General features: G+C 42.4%; 1 protein-coding gene across 3 annotated transcripts; it reads right to left on the bottom strand.

Annotated features, from left to right (window-relative positions):
• Positions 1-482: 482 nt before the first annotated feature.
• On the bottom strand, positions 483-9,771 carry LOC135547480 (insulin-induced gene 2 protein-like). Of its 3 annotated transcripts, none has more exons than XM_064976529.1 (7): positions 9,617-9,771; positions 4,262-4,540; positions 4,062-4,155; positions 3,399-3,523; positions 2,874-3,040; positions 1,850-1,949; positions 483-1,725 (listed from the first exon to the last, which is right to left on the bottom strand). In XM_064976529.1, the coding sequence occupies exons 2-7, from the start codon at positions 4,433-4,435 to the stop codon at positions 1,684-1,686; spliced, it is 702 nt and encodes a 233-aa protein (XP_064832601.1). In that variant the 5' UTR covers positions 4,436-4,540; positions 9,617-9,771; the 3' UTR covers positions 483-1,683. The 3 variants fall into 3 exon arrangements, with proteins under 3 accessions (XP_064832601.1, XP_064832600.1, XP_064832599.1); XM_064976528.1 differs by having other exon boundaries at positions 4,041-4,155; XM_064976527.1 differs by lacking the exon at positions 9,617-9,771 and having other exon boundaries at positions 4,094-4,155; positions 4,262-4,394.
• Positions 9,772-22,211: the final 12,440 nt, after the last annotated feature.

Raw genomic sequence — 22,211 nt, forward strand, 5'->3', positions numbered from 1 at the left:
AACTGCATACAGGAATGTAACACTTAATTATATCTGTTTAGCGAATCAAATGTTCTATTTTTTTCAATGCAGAAGTCAGTCCAATTATTGTCTGTGTGCTCAATGTGCAGTTTTTCTAGAGATAAATCAGATCAAGACCAAACTGTGCCATGTAGCAGGGAGTTGTCGTTTCCAACAGGCAAATATTCTACATAGATTAATGCAGAAACTTGGTAATTAACAACAATGACCCATTCCACACCTACTTGTCAGGTTTGTGTGTTTATTTTACCCCCGCTATGCTAGTGTGGGGCAGACACGGAGGGAGAATGGCGATTGATAGCAGTTGATTCGGGAGGTATCTTTACCTTAAAATACATGATCTCAGTGACTGATAGTTGGTATTCAACAGTCATAAAAGTATGCCTTATTTACTTTGATGAACTACTAAAATAGTGATTTTGTTAGACATCAGCTCTATACAGATGAGATGATGCTTAGAATTAAAAAGTCAAATAAAACAAATGTAATATACACAACTGAAACATTTTTGTAAAGTAATGTGAAAAAATGTTTATACGTGATATGCAGTAATGGACAGCCATCAAGGGACATTTACTATTTTACAGCATTCAGCCCACAACGCATTTAACGTTGAAAAATAATCAAAACAGAAAACTTGGATGGTTTATATTTTTATAATCAAACCGAACTCAATAAGCACTAATAGCTTATCAGCAGTACCTCTGACCCAAGAACCACAGCTGATGTGGATTCTTGTGTGCACCTGCTGGATGAACAATGAAATAGTTAGCCTGGTCTCTGACTTGAACTGATCGGGATTTAGGTCAATTCAGTTTTCAATTCAGGAAGTAAAATTTGCCCATAAACTTCTATGAGCATTTTATTTTTATTTTTTACAAAACAGTACTTTTAATTTCAATTGAACATTGAATGGACCCAAAATGGGCAGATGTAGAAAAGCAGGTGTAGGTAAGGTTGTTTGAAATACCAACTGGAACCTGTATGCCAGTTGCCTTGATATCCCGCTAGGATGTCACAAATAAGTGCAGCAATAAACACTTCACCCCTTCTCTTGACTGCCAGCAAAGACATTATCCACATGTAAAAAATAAAAACGACTATGTATATAATTGTACATTTTAAAAGCATGAAATAAATGTATATAGATTCTACTAATGTATAAAGCATATAAGGAATGGATGAATAAAGAAAATAATTCAGATAATCCTGTGTGTAAGTCTGTTTGGCACGATGGAGCCAAAGATTTCACACCACTGGTGCTGAGGTGCCCTGAACAGCAGCAGAGTGACACTAATATTGGTGCCTGTTGAGTTGCAATCACAGATTGCGTTGTAGATTGAGCCTACCTACCACACACGACATCAGCAATTCTTGTTATTCCTCTCATTAGGCCAGCCATTGAATGCTTATAATAAAGCTATCTGTTGTCCGTCCACCTCGGCCCTAAAGAGGCACAAAGGAATCAACCAATCGAAAACGTCTTGTCCAACAGCACTCAGCAAAACAGAAGCACATAATTGTGCATGACTGCTCCGCCTCCGCCATGATTGACCAATCCCCATCAACGCTGCATACAGATGTCCTTTTACATCCACCTTTTGGCTTTTTGTTGCAATTTAAAATATTCTGTGCAACAGTTTGATATAGCCAGAAGTTCTTTTAGTCTTGATGAGTCTTTCCTGACATACATTTGCATTCATACTGGAAAAAAGAACAGGGATAATGTGATGTGCCAGTTGAATAGTCAGAGTAAAAAGCTCTGGTTTGAATGAATATATACAACCTATGACAAACATCTTAATTCAGCATAAAAAAAGATCCTCACCAGGGCAAGCTGCCGTCCTATGTTCCCCATGGTTATCACACCAGCGAAGAAGATGCAAGGCAACCAGGAACGAATGTACAGGAAATCTGGAGAGGTATACCTGGAACAAAACAATATAACTATTAAAACATAGTACAATCCCAAAATGAGCATGAAAAATCAACAGAAATATCTCCTGTCTCTTGAAAAACAAAAACATGAATTGAAATTGTCCCTAAAGAAAGATTATTCCATTTAAAATGCAGTGTATACCATGCTTTGATTGTAATGGAGGAAACAAAATGCTCCCAATGTTTAAGTAGGCCTACTCCCTCTGATCAATGTTCTTGAAGTTTAACACACACAAAGCTTCAGGCATTCTAAATTCAAAAAGAATTGGCTCTATGTATACAAAGAGCATTTAAACCTGTCCAACAATGTTATGAATTTAACAGAAGACAATAGCTCAGCCAAGTCAAAGTTCATGTAATACAGCTATTAGATTTATCTTACTTCAACATTAACTAGTTACAAGCTGCTACTACTAGACTTGGGATCATTTTCTTAACTCTTTAGACCTGTGAAATAAAACAGCTAAATTGAATGGAAGTCCCAGTCTGATTAAAATCATTGTGGGAAGTTAGCTAGAGTTAAATCAAAAGGCATTCAGCCATTGCATTGTAAACATTCATTTGGATAGCTAGCTTGCTACTTCTGTACAAATGGTGTTTTTGCTGTTATCTAAAGAAACATCTGGGAATGTGTTTATGGATGAATTCTCTGTTTTCCTTGAATATGGTTTCTCTGAGCTGGCGCACGGTGGATGTTTGAGACAGCGCTACATAACATCAGCTGCCACAGAGTGCAGTGTCCATGCGGAATAGGGTCCGTGCGAAAATACGTGCGATTATAAAAAGAGAAATGGAGATTAACGGCGGCAAACTTTTTTACAGCATAATAATTGTAAGGCGTTAATTAAACAGCCCTTATTATAATACATGTATGTCCTGTAAATTGTACTGTAAGGTATTGTAGTAGTACTCACTGAAAGACTCCGTTGTAGACCAGGAGCTGAGTGGACAGAGTGGCCAGCAGGGCGATGACCACCCCCAGGCCAAAGCCGGAGCGAGACCGGTCAAATGTCCACCACAGGCCGATGGACAGGGCCGCCAGCGTCAGGGACAGCTGCACGTTGTTCGCAAAGTCCACTTTCTGAGAGGGGTTAAGGACAGCTGAGCTTGTAGTAGGATAGTCCACACAGGAACTATTGTTTCTACTCAGAGTAAGGTGCTTTCTTGTAAACAGAATATCACATTTAAAAACACACCTTTTTTAGCTTGGTAATCTTATTGTTTTACACATCCTTTGTTTAATGCACTTTATTCATCCCCTTTATTGCTTCATTAATTTGATTGTAAAGTGTGTTGCTATTATAAATACACTTAAAGTTTGATTTGAATGGGGAAGTGTCATGGGATGCTTTTGCCCCATGGTTTTTACGCACATCTTGTATTATGGTATGCACATCAATTCAGTGAGTGTCAGACAGGCAGGTAGGCCTAGAGGATACAGCGCTGGCATGGTTGATGCCAACGAACACGGCCACACAGCGCATCACACTGGACCACTCCCGCTTGAACTTGTGGGGCTCGCCGAGCCTACTGTCAATGCATGGATACAACAGACCGATCATTGCTGGGAGAGAGCGGTAGATGGAGAGAGGAAGGGGATTGCAGGGTGAGATGGCACAGAAATAGGGAGAGGATCAGAGATCAACAATCAGCTTTATTGCTGCAGCAGCAATCCGTGCCATACATTCCTGTTAGTATTGTTGTGGAGAGAAAGGCTGCCATGCCAGCCCATCACATCAATGCTATTCTGACAAAAGAACTACACAAGAACTACACAAGAACAGTACAGACAAGTAACTATGTACAGTAAACGTGAAGTGCTGCTCTGGTCTTGACTAGTCAATAAAACCCAATAGCTACAGCATGATGCAAACAGCCCAGTGTGCAGTAACAGCGGAAACCTCCAACTCCCCCAGGCTGAGCAGTTGAGCACGGGAGTCTCAGTCTCAGGGGGAAACAGGCCTGGGGCTGTGCCCATCTACTGGTACACTAGGGAACAGCAGCTACATCTACTCTCTGTGCTGCAAACCCAGGGGACAACAATTTAATCATTATAGAAGTCAAGTCTGGCGGGCAAAAACCTGTGTGTGTGTTCGCCCTACCCGAGGCGGTTCCACAGCAGGGCGGCACCCACCAGGCTGATGAGAAGATGCTGCTGATGACATCAGGGGGGAACAGAGTGACATTCCTCTGTACCTGCAGCAAGAGAAAACAATCAGGAACTACTTTAGTACTCCGTTACCTTCAATGTTTTCTTGATCAAGAGATGTATCATTAAAAGACAAAAACAAACATGGTCCACCTGCAGCAGATTGAGCACCAAAGCCAAGAACACTCCTATAGAGAACAGCATGAACCCGCGGATCCCCAGATTGGTGTTTCTGTTTGTGATCACCGCGATATACGGTCCTCTGGAAGGAGTAGTCTGACCGGACCCGGGCGGCTGCTGCTCGCTGACCACTGTAGAGTCGGCCATGGCTGCCAGGGCTGGAGCAACCGTGGACGCCAGGACAGGAGGAGAAAAGGGAAACGCTAACTTTTTCCTCAAGTGATCGTACTGTCCACTGACATCACCAACACCCTGAAACACAAGAACATATTTATGTATTCAAGTGTGGCTAACATCCAACAACCAACCACAGACAGCCCAGAGGTGTGGACTGTGAAATCTGTGAGCAAGAAGTGCAGATGCAAAGTTTGGTAACAGAATGACGGTTTGTGCTGTTTATACCATCATTCTGTCACCAAACGTTGCATCTGCACTGTTCAAAATGGGTCTTTGTAAAAAATAAAAATGAAGTCGTCCTTGTGCATAGAGTTGTATGGTTATTCATCCCCCAAGAAGAAATTGGGGAGGGCACAACGCATCTGTCTCCATCCAGCAGTACGTTAGTCACAGGCAATATCATAGCACTGGCACGATGACGAAACTTGGGTGAATGACGCATCTTGCCACAGAGATCCAGCAATTACAAAATTACACTGATTGGCCAGATGGTGGCACTATAATAAGTTTTAAAATGCTACTTTTGAAAGGTCATGCCCATGACCCTGATTGACCTAAGTCATGAAATTCAGTACATAGGTCCCTCTCACAATGAACAAATTTGCCACCGGGACCCCTCCAAGACAGACTTTTCACCATTTTGAATTGAGAAAAAAAACCAAACACTTAAAACACTAGTCTTCTAGCACCGAATGACCAATCTGCACAAACCTTGATATGTTGTATCTAGGTACGAAGGTCTCAATGCAATTTTTTCTAGACTAATACCTAAAACAGCTTCTACAGACAAGGGGGTGTGGTCTAAACATTCACAAGGGGGTGTGGTCTGGCACAAATGCATATAAAGCAGTGAAGGATATTCATTTTGTAACACCTTTTGTTAGACTCAACATATGCAAAAACATTCTTTTCGTCCACCCGGTGATGCTCTAACGGGCATGTTTATATCTTGATCTGTGACTCAGAGCGCTGAAACATGGCACACACGCTAAGGGATATGAGTGTATTTAATCCACTCGATCAGACACCACTGCCCCGATTTTGACTAAATTTGGGTAAAAGTCTTGTTATAAAGAGCTGGTATTTACAAAATGACATTGATTGTCCCAAGGGTGCCTTCAGAAGTATTCACAACTCTTTACTTTTCCACATTTTGTTGTGTTACAGCCTGAATATAAAATTGATTATGTCAAAGTGGAATTATGTTTTTAGAAATGTTTACAAATTCATTAAAAACGTACATGTCGAGTCCATAAATAGCAACCCCTTTATTATGACAAGCCTAAATAAATTCAGGAGTAAAAATGTGCATAACAAGTCACATAAGTTGCATGGACTCACTGTGGGAAATAAGTGTTCCGCATGATTTCTCTGTACCCCACACATACAGAAAATTGTAAGGCTCCGCAGTGGAGCAGTGAATTTCAAACACTTATTCAACCACAAAGACCAGGGGGATTTTCCAATGCCTCGGAAAGAAGGGCACCTACTGGTAGATGGCAAAAACAAAAGAAAAGCTGACATTTAATTTCCCTTTGTGCATGGTGAAGTTATTTATTACACTGGATGGTGCATCAATATACCCAGTCACTAAAGATACAGGTGTCCTTCCTAACTCGGTTGCCGGAGAGGAAGGCAACTGCTCAGGGATTTCACCACAAGGCCAATGGTGACTTTAAAACAGTTACAGAGTTTAATGGCAGTGATAGGAGAAAACAGACGATGGATCAACAACACGGAGTACATTTACATGTGCAGGAATAATTAAATACATAGTCATGTAAACTCCTTATCTTGCTTATCTTTACATGTAAGGTCAAAATCAAAGTAAGCATATGCCGATTTAAACACCTTGATTCTGAGCAATCTTTCAAATTATTAGAACAGCGTTCCAGCTGTTTATTTGATCTGCAAATGTGCTAGCACCGGTAGCACAAACCTGCCTCTGTAGCGCGACTGAAGGGAGTTCGGAACCACTGAATGTATGCATCTTAGAAATAGTTCTCACATACAAACGTTATATGTTCGAACTCAGAATCAAATATACTTTCCAAAAATAATATGGTCGCTGTGGTAGAACGTTTATTTTGTAGAGTGATATACTGAATTTATGAAAGCGCCATCAGGCAGCTGGATTTCAGATGTGTCCATTTAAAAAAAATTATTAGGGAAATCATTCTTTGTGCAAAAATCTGACTATCCATAATAAATCACATTATGTGTAAACAAAAAATGTGGGAAAGAAATTAACTTTATGTCCTGAATACAAAAAGTTGTGTTTGGGGCAAATCCAGAAACACATCAGAGTACTACTCGTCATAACTTCAAGCATAGTGGTGGCTGCATCATGTTATGGATATGCTTGTCATTGGCAAGGACTAGGGAGTTTGTTTTTAGGATAAAAATAAACAGAATAGAGCTAAGCACAGGCAAAATCCTAGAAGAAAAACCTAGTTCAGTCTGCTTTCCATCAGACACTGGGAGGCAAACTCACCTTTCAGCAGGTCAATAACCTAAAACACAAGGCCAAATATACACTGGAGTTGCTTATCAAGACGACATTGAATGTTCCTGAGAGGCCTAGTTACAGTTTGGACTTAAACCGGCTTGAAAATCTCTGTCAAGACTTGAAAATGGCTGATTATCAATGATCAACAACCAACTTCGCAGAGCATGAAGATTATTTTTAAATAATAATGTGCAAATATTGTACAATGCAAAACTCTTAGAGGCTTACCCCAAAAGACTTAACTGTAATCACCGCCTAAGGTGATTCTAAAATGCATTGGCTCAAAGGCGTGAATACTTATGTAAATTAGATATTTTGTTTTTCAATACATCTAAAACGTGTTTTCACTTCGTCATTATGGAGTAGTGTGTAGATTGACGAAAGAAAAAATGTTCAGGCTGTACCACAAAATGTGGAATAAGACAAGTAGTATGAATACACACGTGATCTCAGACACCACTAGCCAGATTTTGACGAAACCTGGGTGAATTATGCATCTTGCCATAGAGATATCTCACTTAAAAAAATTATGCTGACCGTTTGCTTTTTCAAATTATGTTTTAAATATCATTCAACCAGCTGTCATAAGACACAAAACTTACTTCCCATGCAGTCACAAGCTGCATTATTCCTGGGGGACAAAATGTTTAATGTTGCCTTGTTAAAAATTCGTAAGTGATTGGTTTTTGTTTGACAAACATTTTAAGGTGAAGAATCTGAGTCTCAGCATCCCTCTTACTGTGGAATTTCCACTGACTAGCTAGTAAATTGAGCCCCACAGTGGAGTCGTCATGCAAGACTACAAATCCCTGTAAGCTCCAGCATGTCATCTTTCGCAGACAGCTTTGCTAACAGGTATTGTGTCAATTTAAAACTTGCACAAGACAGTTCACAGAAATGTAATTTTAAAAGAAACTTACCACATTTGGCTAACAGATAGAATCTCTGGATTAATTTACCATTGCCTCAATTTGTCAGTCTCATCCAGATCATTATGGCATTTGTAGTTATGATGGCCACATTGGCAGCTAATTAGGGTTTCATTTTTGGGGGGTAAATACAGGTGAATATATTGATAAAAGTCACCTTGTCCTAGAGATTTACAGTTTTTTTTGGGGGGGGGGGAACAAATGACTGGAACCATTTCCCTGTTTGACTGCTAGGTTTTATGGGTATTATGACTCAATGTGGCAATCTATGTTAATGCCTTAACTAGAATATTCATATTCTACAGTTAATTTATTTATAGACTCAAGAGGAAAATCTAATTACATTGGTCACATGCACCGAATACAACAGGTATAGACTTTACAGTAATTTGGCTTTACATACACCAAACCACACACACAGTACATGGCCACTGGTATGTGGACACCCCTTCAAATGAGTGAATTCTTCCATTTCAGCCACACCAGTTGCATAAAATTGAGCACACAGCCATGCACTATCCATAGACAAACATTGGCAGCAGAATGGCCTGTACTGAAGAGCTCAGTGACTTATTAACGTGGCACCGTCATAGGATGCCACCTTTCCAACAAGTCAGTTCATACAATTTCAGCCCTGGTCAACTGTAAGTGCTGTTATTGTGAAGTGGAAACGTCTAGGAGCAACAACGACTCAGCCGCAAAGTGGTATGCCACACAAGCTCACAGAAAGGGACCGCCGAGAGCTGAAGCGTGTAAAAAGTATCTGTCTTCGGGTGCAACACTCACTACTGAGTTCCAGCACAAGAACTATTCGTCTGGACTGGAGCCTCATGAAATTTCCATGGTTGAGCAGCCGCACACAAACATCAGCTGGAGTGGTGTAAAGCTTGCTGCCATTGGGCTCTGGAGCAGTGGAAACGCGTTCTCTGGAGTGATTAATCATGCTTCACCATCTGGCAGTCCGACAGATGAATCGGGGTTGACATCAACCCCATGAAATTGAATGACGACTGCGAGCCAGGCCTAATTGCTCAACATATCAGTGCCCGACCTCACTAATACTCGTGGCTGAATGAAAGCAAGTCCCAGCAGCAATGTACCAACATCTACTGGAAAGCCTTCCCAGAAGAGTGGGGGCTGATATAGTAGCAAAGGGGGACCAACTCCATATCAACGTTCATGATTGTGTATTGAGACGTTCGACGAGCAGGTGTCCACATACTTTTGGCCATGTAGTGTATGCTTAGCCTCAGAAAATGATTGAACACGTTTGCCATATGGCTCGCTACTTTAAGACCTAGCTACCTACATGCATGCATGCATGCATGCATAAACGGTTCATCTACGAACTGAGAGCTGATATAACCGTAACGTGCGTCTGTATTTGTAAGCTACCAAGTTAACTCGTTGTGATGACCGTAGCTATCTAGCTACTGTAACGCTAGAAGATAGCCAGCCAACTACTGTAACTAGCTGGCATTATACTTTCCAAAACACAATGTTGGATACAGACAACTACTAGCTTACTATATCGTGTAAGATTACATAATCGATTTTGTTACTTAGTCATTTGTACATAGTTGACTGACGATAATCACATTTTGTTGATAAGCATAGCTGGCTGACTAGTTAGCTAGCCAGCAAGCTTCGTCAGTCAGCGGATGTGACCGATATCCACAAGCTATATGCCTTTAATGAAATAAGAACTCTTACCTTCAACGTTTCAAAAGTATGTTTTCTAAAATTATAAAGTTCACATTCCACGTTATGTTTTATGTAGTTAGCAGGAGTTTGAGACCAAGCTTCGAAATTAACCTTCTCGCTAACTTCCGATGAACCGGCTTGGCACTGGCTAGGTGCCAAACCAATCAGCTCCTAAAACCAGAGATACTTTCAAGGAGATGAGAAACTTAATCAACTGTGTGCGTTGCCTATGCGTCATCAATGGGCCTCACAATGCATTCTGGGCTATTCTGGCACAAGGAGAGCTGTCCTTCAAGGGTTGAATGGGAGTCAATTGGGTGCAAGCTCAAAACCCCAACAAAAAGTACAACATTACAAATATTTTCCAAGATATGAGACAATTAACTTGTTATCTGTAATATTCGATAGCTTTAGAATCGTTTTATTACGCACTTCCGAGGAAAATAGTCAGATTCCTCGACTCATACCCTGACTTTGAGAAGGCACTGCGTGACGACATGCTTAGCAACCTGGTGACGTAAAATGACAATGTCAACGCGATTGGTCGACAGTTTGCTGGGTGGGGCGTTTAATGTGTCACCAGTCATTTCTCAATGAGGTATCCATCTCCTTTCTCTAATATCTCTGCATGTGTACCATGACGTAACCTCCCATGTACACACTGACCAACCGACACGTTGTACTTAAACAATGTTCAGCGCACAGGAGGTTGGTGGCACCTTAATTGGGGAGAACGGACTCGTGATCATGATTGGAGCGGAATAGGTGGAATCGTTCCATTTGCTCCATTTCAGCCATTATTATGAGCTGTCCTCCCCTCAGCAGCCTTCAGTGGTTTAAGTACTTAAGTAAAAAATACTTTAAAGTACTACTTAAGTAGTTGTTGGGGGTATCTGTACTTTACTATTTATATTTTTGACAACATTTACTTTTACTTCACTACATTCCCAAAGAAAATAATGCACTTTTTACTCCATTTATCACTCCAGTGCTAATCTGCAAAATTGTAATTATTCGCCTACCTCCTCATGCCTTTTGCACACAATGTATATAGACTCCCCTTTTTTGTACTGTGTTATTGACTTGTTAATTGTTTACTCCGTGTGTAACTCTGTGTTGTCTGTTCACACTGCTAAGCTTTATCTTGGCCAGGTCGCAGTTGCAAATGAGAACTTGTTCTCAACTAGCCTACCTGGTTAAATAAAGGTGAAATAAAAAAATTAAAAAAATACATTTTCCCTGGCACCCAAAAGTACTCATTACATTTTGAATGCTTAGCAGGACAGAAAAATGGTCAAATTCACACGCTTATCAAGAGGACAACCCTGGTCATCGCTACTGCCTCTGATCTGGTGGACTCAAATGCTTGTTTGGAAATAATGTCTGAGTGTAGGCCCCTGGCTATAGATAAATAAAAACTAGACAATTGTGCCACTTGGTTTGCTTACCATAATGCATTTGAAATTATTTATACTTTTACTTTGATATATTTTAGCAATTACATTTACATTTGATACTTAAGTATATTTAAAACCAAATACTTTTATAATTTTACTCAAGTAGTGTTTTACTGGGTGACTAACTTTTACCCGAGTCATTTTCTATTAAGTTATCTTTACTTTTACTCAAGTATGACGATTGGGTACTTTTTTCACCACTGAAAATGTTCATAATCAAGCGGGAAGGCTTAAATTCATCTTCTTCTTCTTTGGTATTATGGCAAACAAATATTATATGTGTATGCATTGTCTTTGTATGCTATGGATTCAGGACAAAAGCTCTCATGGGATAACTGACACATCCTAACTTGACTTGATCTGGTAAAGACTGCATCAAAACTCAGTAGTACAGACGGTGTCTTCTCTGTTTTGCCATGCTCTCCACCACATTTGTGTCACACGAAACAACAGACGCCACAGACCTTGGTAATCCTCAACTTCAGTTGATCCTCCTCAACACTTAATGCAACTCCAGTTATCACTCCTTTCAATGGAACCCTGCTCTAGAGAGGAAAGCAAGTCACAGTTCTTGATCCCAGGTTCATGGTGCGGTGCGCACGCTCCCTCTGGTAAGCAGAAACGCAAAAGATCATCAAGATTCCACTTAGTTTCACTTTCACCGACCCAACATTTCCCAACCTCTTCTCCACCCAAAATAACACCACATATGGATCTGCCAGAAGGCAAAGATCCATTCTCTCCAAAAATCTCACTCCCACCGGGTCAGAATCATCTTTGTCATCACCAGGACGAGGCTCAAACTTTGTGGTCTTTACCACACCTGCCACCGTAGTTAATTCATCCTCACTCTCGTCACATTAAATTTCCTTCTGTAGCTGTTCCAAAGTTCTGTGTGATCCACCTCTCCATATTCACTGAAAGCATGTTCCACTTTTCTCACTTTTTTCCTGTCTGCCATATTCTCCATTATCAGATATTCCAGAAGGTTTGCGCATTCCCACATTCCATATTTACTTATAATATGTTCCACTTTTCTCCTTTTTTTCCTGTCCACCCTCTTACCCACAGCTCATAAGGTGGAAATCACCTGTTGTGAAGTCGTAAATACCAGTTACATGCTTTGAACTTGTTGAGAAACGCCGATTGGCTAATGGCCAACAAGCTCCGTCGTCAACCATAAACTAAAAGTACAGCTATCATGTTTGTTATTAAATTACAGTGTTCAAAAACCATATTAATATGATGCTTTAAAAAACATTTAACCGCCGAAAATGCTGTTATCGAGGTAATTTCCTGAGTAGGTGTCATCAGAGGTCAGCATGTGATGCTAGTGGGAACGAGTAAACTCATAAATGTCCAACTTGTGATAAACTACAACCAGTTAGCAAGTCAAACATTTTCCATTTTCCTAGTTCTGACTAGCGTGTGAATTCGGCATTAGAGAAATTGGAGCTCAGGGATGATAAACGAGTTTCCCACCAGTAGCTAATTACCAGTTGGAGTGGCGTTCAAGTGGATTTTTCCCAGTCTTATCTGGTAAATACCACATTCCCACTTGGTTTTGAATACAGGGAAAGTCCAAGCTCTGCCCAGGTAGGATAAAAGCAAAGCCTGTCTTTTTATATATCAAATTATAAAATACACAAAAGTGGTTTAAATTAAAATACATACAATACCAGTCAAAAGTGTGGACACACTGACCCATTCAAGGATATTTCTTTATATTTTACTATAATAGTTAAGCTATGAAAACTATGAAATAACACATATGGAATCATGTAGTAGCCAAAAAGGTGTTTTAGATTTGAGATTTTTTAGATTTTAGAGAAGAAGAAAAAAATCTGATTTTCCAAAGTAGCCACCCATTGCCTTGATGACTCTTGGCATTCTCTCAATCAGCTTCACGAGGAATGCTTTACCAACAGTCTTCAATTGTATCAGCATATCGATTGCGCAACCAGGGCTGGCAAAACCTTGGATCATTGCTATTCTAACTTCCGCAACGCATATAAGGCCCTGCCCCGCCCTCCTTTCAGAAAAGCAGACCACGACTCCATTTTGTTGATCCCTGCCTACAGACAGAAACTAAAACAAGAAGCTCCCACGCTGAGGTCTGTCCAACGCTGGTCCGACCAATCTGTTTCCACATTCCAAGACTGCTTCCAACACGTGGACTGGGATATGTTTCGTATTGCGTCAGACAACAACATTGACGAATACGCTGATTCGGTGTGCGAGTTCATTAGAACGTGCGTTGAAGATGTCGTTCCCATAGCAATGATTAAAACATTCCCAAACCAGAAACCGTGGATTGATGGCAGCATTCGCGTGAAACTGAAAGCGGGAACCACTGCTTTTAATCAGGGCAAGGTGACCGGAAACATGACCGAACACAAACAGTGTAGCTATTCCCTCCGCAAGGCAATCAAACAAGCTAAGCGTCAGTATAGAGACAAAGTAGAATCTCAATTCAACGGCTCAGACACAAGAGGTATGTGGCAGGGTCTACAGTCAATCACGGATTACAAAAAGAAAACCAGCCCCGTCACAGACCAGGATGTCTTGCTCCCAGGCAGACTAAATAACTTTTGCCCGCTTTGAGGACAAGACCGTGCCACTGACACGGCCTGCAACGAAAACATGCGGACTCTCCTTCACTGCAGCCGAGGTGAGTAAAACATTTAAACGTGTTAACCCTCGCAAGGCTGCAGGCCCAGACGGCATCCCCAGCCGCGCCCTCAGAGCATGCGCAGACCAGCTGGCTGGTGTGTTTACGGACATATTCAATCAATCCCTATCCCAGTCTGCTGTTCCCACATGCTTCAAGAGGGCCACCATTGTTCCTGTTCCCAAGAAAGCTAAGGTAACTGAGCTAAACGACTACCGCCCCGTAGCACTCACTTCCGTCATCATGAAGTGCTTTGAGAGACTAGTCAAGGACCATATCACCTCCACCCTACCTGACACCCTAGACCCACTCCAATTTGCTTACCGCCCAAATAGGTCCACAGACGATGCAATCTCAACCACACTGCACACTGCCCTAACCCATCTGGACAAGAGGAATACCTATGTGAGAATGCTGTTCATCGACTACAGCTCGGCATTTAACACCATAGTACCCTCCAAGCTCGTCACCAACCTCGAGACCCTGGGTCTCGACCCCGCCCTGTGCAACTGGGTACTGGACTTCCTGACGGGCCGCCCCCAGGTGGTGAGGGTAGGCAACAACATCTCCACCCCGCTGATCCTCAACACTGGGGCCCCACAAGGGTGCGTTCTGAGCCCTCTCCTGTACTCCCTGTTCACTCACGACTGCGTGGCCACACACGCCTCCAACTCAATCATCAAGTTTGCGGACGACACAACAGTGGTAGGCTTGATTACCAACAACGACAAGACGGCCTACAGGGAGGAGGTGAGGGCCCTCGGAGTGTGGAGTCAGGAAAATAACCTCACATTCAACGTCAACAAAACTAAGGAGATGATTGTGGACTTCAGGAAACAGCAGAGGGAACACCCCCCTATCCACATCGATGGAACAGTAGTGGAGAGGGTAGTAAGTTTTAAGTTCCTCGGCATACACATCACAGACAAACTGAATTGGTCCACCCACATCGACAGCATCGTGAAGAAGGCGCAGCAGCGCCTCTTCAACCTCAGGAGGCTGAAGAAATTCAGCTTGTCACCAAAAGCACTCACAAACTTCTACAGATGCACAATCGAGAGCATCCTGCCGGGCTGTATCACCGCCTGGTACGGTAACTGCTCTGCCCACAACCGTAAGGCTCTCCAGAGGGTAGTGAGGTCTGCACAACGCATCACCGGGGGCAAACTACCTGCCCTCCAGGACACCTACACCACCCGATGTTACAGGAAGGCCATAAAGATCATCAAGGACAACAACCACCCGAGCCACTGCCTGTTCACCCCGTTATCATCCAGAAGGTGAGGTCAGTACAGGTGCATCAAAGCTGGGACCGAGAGACTGAAAAACAGCTTCTATCTCAAGGCCATCAGACTGTTAAACAGCCACCACTAACATTGAGTGGCTGCTGCCAACACACTGACTCAACTCCAGCCACTTTAATAATGGGAATTGATGGGAAATGATGTAAAATATATCACTAGCCACTTTAAACAATTCTACCTAATATAATGTTTAACTACCCTACATTATTCATCTCATATGTATACGTATATACTGTACTCCATATCATCTACTGCATCTTTATGCAATACATGTATCACTAGCCACTTTAACTATGCCACTTTGTTTACATACTCATCTTATATGTATATACTGTACTCGATACCATCTACTGTATCTTGCCTATGCTGCTCTGTACCATCACTCATTCATATATCTTTATGTACATATTCTTTATCCCCTTACACTTGTGTGTATAAGACAGTAGTTTTGGAATTGTTAGTTAGATTGCTTGTTGGTTATTACTGCATTGTCGGAACGAGAAGCACAAGCATTTCGCTACACTCACATTAACATCTGCTAACCATGTATGTGTATGTGTATGTGACAAATAAAAGCTGTCATCAAGGCTACTTTGAAGAATCTCAAATGTAAAATATATTTTTTTTTTTTGAAAACTTTTTTGGTGTTAAACAAATTTAGAAAATATAAAAAATAAAGAAAACCCCTGGAATGAGTAGGTGTTTCCGAACACAACAAAAGTTCCAACCACCATGTGGTGGAGTGCTGCATCAGTTGACCTGGCCTCCACATCCGACCTCAACCCAATTGAGATGGTTTGGGATGAGTTGGATCGCAGAATGAAGGAAAAGCAGCCAACAAGTGCTCAGTATATGTGGGAACTTCTTCAAGACTGTTGGAAAAGCATTCCTCATGAAGCTGGTTGAGAGAATGCAAAGAGTGTGCAAAACTGTCATCAAGGCAGAGGATGGCGACATTGAAGAATCTAAAATCTAAAATATATTTTGATTTGTTTAACACTTTTGTGGTTACTACATGATTCCTATGTATTATTGAATAGTTTTGATGTCTTCACTATTATTCTACAACGTAGAAAATATTCAAAAGAAAGAAAAAGTAGGTGGGTCCAAACTTTTTTCTGGTACTGTCATTCAATTTATATATCATAGCAGTGTTGATTAAATAATGTATTTAATATAGATCACATCTGACTTGTCATTAGGGACTATTTACATGGTTGGTCTATCCATTGCATAAAATCCATTGCATGAAATCCAGAGTTGTAGTATTAAACATAACAATAAATCATAATAAACTGAGTGAGCGTGGATGGTCTGTGAGACTTTGAGAAGGCATCAGGAGAGGTGTATAATCCTTTAAACCCCAGCATGAGCACTAGGCCATGAATACTGAATACCAAATTCAAGTGTAAATGTGAATGGGGATTAACTATGATCCACTCCACACTGTGACTGCGTCACCTCCATAGCATAAACCTATTAGATCACATGCTGGAGCAAATCGAATGTGTTGAGTGAACAGTGATAAGAAACTTGAGAGGAGAAGTCATGCAGCCATCGTGAATGAAAGATGACAGGGGAAAGAAGGGGATCATGTTACTGATTGAGTATGCTGTGAGGAGCAGGACTGTCACGCCCTGACCTTAGAGATCCTTATTATTCTGGGTAGGTCAGGGTGTGACTCGGGTGGAAAAGTCTATATTTTCTATTTCTTTGTTTTTGACCACGTGTGGATCCCAATCAGAGGCAGCTGTCTATTGTTTTCTCTGATTGGGGATCATATATAAGTTGTCATTTTCCTTTTGGGTTTTGTGGGATCTTGTTTTCTGTTCAGTATCTGAGCCTGACAGAACTGTGCGCTTTCGTTTTTTTGTCTTTGTTATTTTGTTTGGTGTCATCAATAAATATACAATGTACGCCTACCACGCTGCGCCTTGGTCTCCTTCTACAATCAAGAGCCTTAAAGAAGATCCCACCAAAAACGGACCAAGCAGCATGGCCAGGAGGAGTGGACATGGGAGGAAATCCTGGATGGAGAAGGACCCTGGACAAGGGCCAGAGAGTATCGACGTCCAAGGGAGCAGATGGAGGCAGCGAGAGCAGAACGGTGACATACGAGGAGTTAGAACAACAATGGAAGCCTGAGAGGCAGCTTCCAAATATTTTTTTGGGGGGGGCACACGGGGAGATTGCTGTCCTAGAGTGGGCATACAGCCAGGACGGATTGTGCCGGCTCAGGATATCCTGCGCCGCTCCAGACCTCCAGTGTGCCTCCACGGCCCAGTATATCCTGCGCTGGCTCTACGCACTGTGCCTCCAGTGCGCCTTCATAGCCCAGTGCATCCTGTACCAGCTCTCCACACTCACGAGCTAAAGTGGGTATCCAGCCAGAAAGTGTTGTGGCAGCTCCATGCACCAGGCTTCCAGTACGTCTCCTCAGTCTGGTGAGACCTGTTCCGGCTCCACGTACGAAGCCTCCAGTGATGATCCATGGCCCGAAGCCTCTAGTGATGATCCATGGGCCGAAGCCTCCAGTGATGATCCATGGCCCGGAGCCTCCAGTGATGATCCATGGCCCGGAGCCTCCAGTGATGATCCATGGCCCGGAGCCTCCAGTGATGATCCATGGCCCGGAGCCTCCAGTGATGATTCATGGCCCGGAGCCTGCAGTGATGATCCATGGCCCGGAGCCTCCAGTGATGATTCATGGCACGGAGCCTGTAGTGAAAATCCAGGGAAAGGAGCCTCCAGCGACGGTCCCCAGTCCGGAACCTCCAGCGACAGTCCGGAACCTGCAACAAAGGTCTGGAGCCTCCAGCGACAGTCCGGAACCTGCAGCGAAGGTCTGGAGCCTGCAGCGACGGTCCGGAGCCTGCAGCGATGATCTATGGTCCGGAGTTCCTGGCGAGGATCCCTGCACCAGAGGCGCCACCAAAGTGGGGGGAGCCTCAGGCGGAGTGGGGTCTGCGTCCCACACTGGAGCCCCCACCGAGAGTAGATGCCCAACCGGACCCTCCCCTATAGGTTCAGGTTTGCGGCCGGAGTCCGCACCTTTGGGTACTTTCACGCCCTGATCCTTATTATTCTCTATGTTTGGTTAGGTCAGGGTGTGACTCGGGTGGGAAAGTCTATGTTTTCTATTTCTTTGTTTTTGGTCGAGTGTGGTTCCCAATCAGAGGCAGCGGTCTATCGTTGTCTCTGATTGTGGATCATATATAAGTTGTCATTTTCCTTTTGGGTTTTGTGGGATCTTTTTTTCTGTTCAGTATCTGAGCCTGACAGAACTGTGCGCTTTCGTTTTTTTGTCTTTGTTATTTTGTTTGGTGTCATCAATAAATATACGACGTACACCTACCACGCTGCGCCTTGGTCTCCTTCTACAAACGAGAGCCGTTACAAGGACAGGGATATTTGTCTGCTATACTTTTGGGGGACACAACAGCCTTTTGACTTATTTGGCACAGAGATAGTTGAAAGGATATTTCCATTTTTTCTCACATACAGTAGGAAAAGCTGTCACTAAACTACTTTCCAGCACACCAGTGTAAACACTTTCAACATCAACAGTATCTTTTTCCACTGGATGGCTAGGAAGTAAAATCACATAGAGAAGAAAAGAAGAAGAGCACGTGGTTAATTCATTTAGAACTGTTATCATCTTGGGTGACTCTACAAGTCCCATCCACTTCAGCAGTACCAACAGTCCCCAGGGAGATGTCCTTAACCCTAATAATCAGAAGATAGAGGGAGCCTGCTAGGTACAGGCAGGATGCAGAGGGGGTTTCAATTAGTTGTCAACGGCTATTTGGAGGCCCCGTGATGCTGAGAGAAAATGGCTGGGGACCCAATTCATCATCCTGACTGGCTTAATGTTAAGGACATTTTCATTACCAGTCCTGTGTGTCCCAGTTAGACACAACCATGGTATAAATGTGACTGATGGGGAAGGTGCAGGGTGGGGTCGGCTGTCGCCTCTCTTTAAAGTCACCCCCTATTGGCCCGTTACAGATCTCAGCTCAGACATAATAGGCCCCCTGACCTTTCTGTTGTCTCTAATTAACCCCTAACCCCCTCCCCTCCCTGACTCGCCCACCAATCCCCAGACAGAGATAATAGATGCGTTTTGCAGTGCCACCGTAACTCTCAGCCTCTCAGAGGTGTTATTTAATACTGAAAACCACTGTGGGCAACACAGTAAAATGGCTGAGTGTATGTGTTTCACTGGGGCTGCCTGACCAATAAATACATATAACATATTTTATGCCGTTGCGTGTGGGGGACGATGGTGGTTGTCGTCAATCATTTGAAACATAATATTACTAAATATTATTGTTGTTGTCTAAATGCCATAGAGAATTTAGAATATTATCAAACATAAACTAAATTAATGAAATGCCTTATTTGAAATTCCACCTATGCACATCTGTGCCAAGAAAAGTCTGTGTTTTTGAGAACGTTTGCATGTTCCAGCATGTCCTCGGGTCCCCAGGGCTCTCAGAGTGGATCAAGAATAACCCATAAGGGCTTGACATATTGTCTCTCTCTGTGCCTGACTGACATTCTGTGAGTCTCCATGAACATCTGTACTGTGTTGTGTTCAGAAGACAAGCCAGGAATGAATAGAGAATCGTGCAAGTACCTCCCTCAGAAGGTTTATTGACATTTACAGCAACAATGAAATACCAACCATCACATTTGTGGTATTGCCTAATGAACCAGAGTAATAATGGAATGGAAATTTCTCCATAGTTGCATGATTAGACATTCTGTGAGGTTTGTAAGGAGCAAGGTATACAGGCACACAGGGGCACACAGTGCTTTCTATCATTCTAAATACATGAGAAAGAAACACAGGATGGGAAAGAATATGTACTGAAACTTTAGAAACAGAGGGTAGTTATTTGTGGTTCCAAGTCTACTAATTCATCATTGTCGAGGAAAATAATTGCGACTATAGGCAAAATGCTAATGTCATTTAGCTGGCAACACAGAAGCACCAACAACAGCATGTGTGTGGCATCTTGAATGATAATGACAAAGCATTCCGTATCCCTTGTGAGCATGTCTGTGGGACGCTGATTACAGATTGGCCAGTGTGTCCTCACCCCTATGAGGACCAGGATTCTAATGCTAATCACTGTTGGCTCCCATTGAAATATAATGTTTTCCATGTAGCTATAAAGCAAGGAAATAAAACGGAATACACCAGTTACACTATTGTACAGAGCTCTGTGTGTTTTGTCATTTTTATCCCTTCTGCATTTTGTATCCCACTTGCTCACTGCCAATTTTAACCAATTGCACCATCTACTGGCCCCATAATAGAACTAGTCTGTTTTTGTGATGAACCAGTCACTGGTCAGACCTTTCAAGTTGAATGTATATGCTCAGATTCTGACAGGAGGAAAGGTAAGAGAATATATGAGGAGTGCTATATGATGATGTTTATTCACTCCTATAGTATATTTACCAGTAGTCATACAGGTATCATCAGTTCACTCTCAATTTGAAATGCCCTACATGGGATTCATCATCAATTACAAACTGTGAGACACTCCATAAATATCAGACAGCAGACACTTTATTTTCATTCAGGAGAAACATGTCGGAGCCGAGCCCAGTGATGCTCAGCCCAGTGATGCTCAGCTGCACATCTAATATAGGTTAATTGAAAGGAGGGAGATTCAGTGCATCGGTTCTCATTGGCTGGCTGTGTGCAGCTCCTCTGTAGCACAAACTGTCTGTATTAATCAGCAGGCATCTCTTAAACAGCGGCCATGACTATCAGTGAGGTGAGTCCATTGCTATTCAGGACCGAACAGATGATAAATCATTTGTACATAATTAGTGCTCAGCAAGGTTACAACTGACACAGATTTTCATCTTAATTAGGTGGGAAATTTGTTCCATTAATTTAATTTGGTGCACATGAGCGGGTTAGCGCCTAACTAAGTTCATCTTACACCTGTCAGTGTGGGCAAAAAGAGGGCCTTGGATGACAGGTGAACGAAGATTCTCTTCTATCAACTGGCTTGTTTCATATGTATACTACCATTGTGAATGTCGTCTGTTTTCAGTAGTGTTTCACAGTAAGCCATAATATTCTAGTCGCCCGAAGGAAAACATGTGGCCTATTTTGTTATTCTGTTATAAGTAACTTGCAACATGGCTCCAACATATAAGAAAAACCTTTGGCCCAAAACCCTGTTTTGAGATGGCTGCAGTCCATACACCTCTTGTCAGGTGATGTACTGTTGTAAGCGTCTTATGTTTGAGAGAGAGACACTGCCTGTAATGGTCTCAGCCGGGTGGGCATGGGTACGTCCAAGGACTTGGTTTCTTTTCATTATTGAGGAGGCAGGGGAGTAGAGTGTATGAAGCTGTAGTAATTACCTGACAGAAGCAGTTCAATACACACAGAGAGAGAGAGAGAGAGAGAGAGAGAGAGAGAGAGAGAGAGAGAGAGAATGACTGATTTAGGAACTGTGGGTCTCTAATGGAATCCTCCACCTGGGCGCTTAACCTGACAACTGTTACCTGAACTGATGCATAGTCCATTATGGGATCCTCCACTTTAATAGAGTGTCCATCATGTGAAATACAGAGATGTCGGGGGCCAAAGGACTCACACCTACTTGAAGGTGTAACCCGCTCTGTAATGGTGCACTTTTAGACAATGCTGCAGTATTACTTACAAATATGGTGAATATATTATTTGTATCAAACATCATACTTGAGACAGAGGCAAATGGGAATTAAATTGGAGTGTTGAAGTGTTCTCTCTGTCTCTCACTCTCTCACACACACACACACACACACACACACACACACACACACACACACACACACACACACACACACACACACACACACACACACACACACACACACACACACACACACAGAGGAAGAGAGGTTAATCTCAAGTTGTATGATTTTGTTGTCTCCAAGAAGATTGACAACCCTGTTCAAGTGAAAGTTACTGATGTTGAAAGACTTGACCTCGAGCTTCATCTTGTGCACGAGAAGACTTTTCCATTTAATTTTTAGAGGCATTAGCTCTCTCTACTGGACAAAAGTGTTATTGCAACTTTTAGAACAGTTGAATCGCTTCAAATGCACCATTCGTGTTACCTCAATACTCACTTTATCAACTCTCTCATCACTCTACT

This window comes from Oncorhynchus masou, chromosome 10, assembly GCF_036934945.1.
Source record: "Oncorhynchus masou masou isolate Uvic2021 chromosome 10, UVic_Omas_1.1, whole genome shotgun sequence".
NCBI lineage: Eukaryota > Metazoa > Chordata > Actinopteri > Salmoniformes > Salmonidae > Oncorhynchus > Oncorhynchus masou.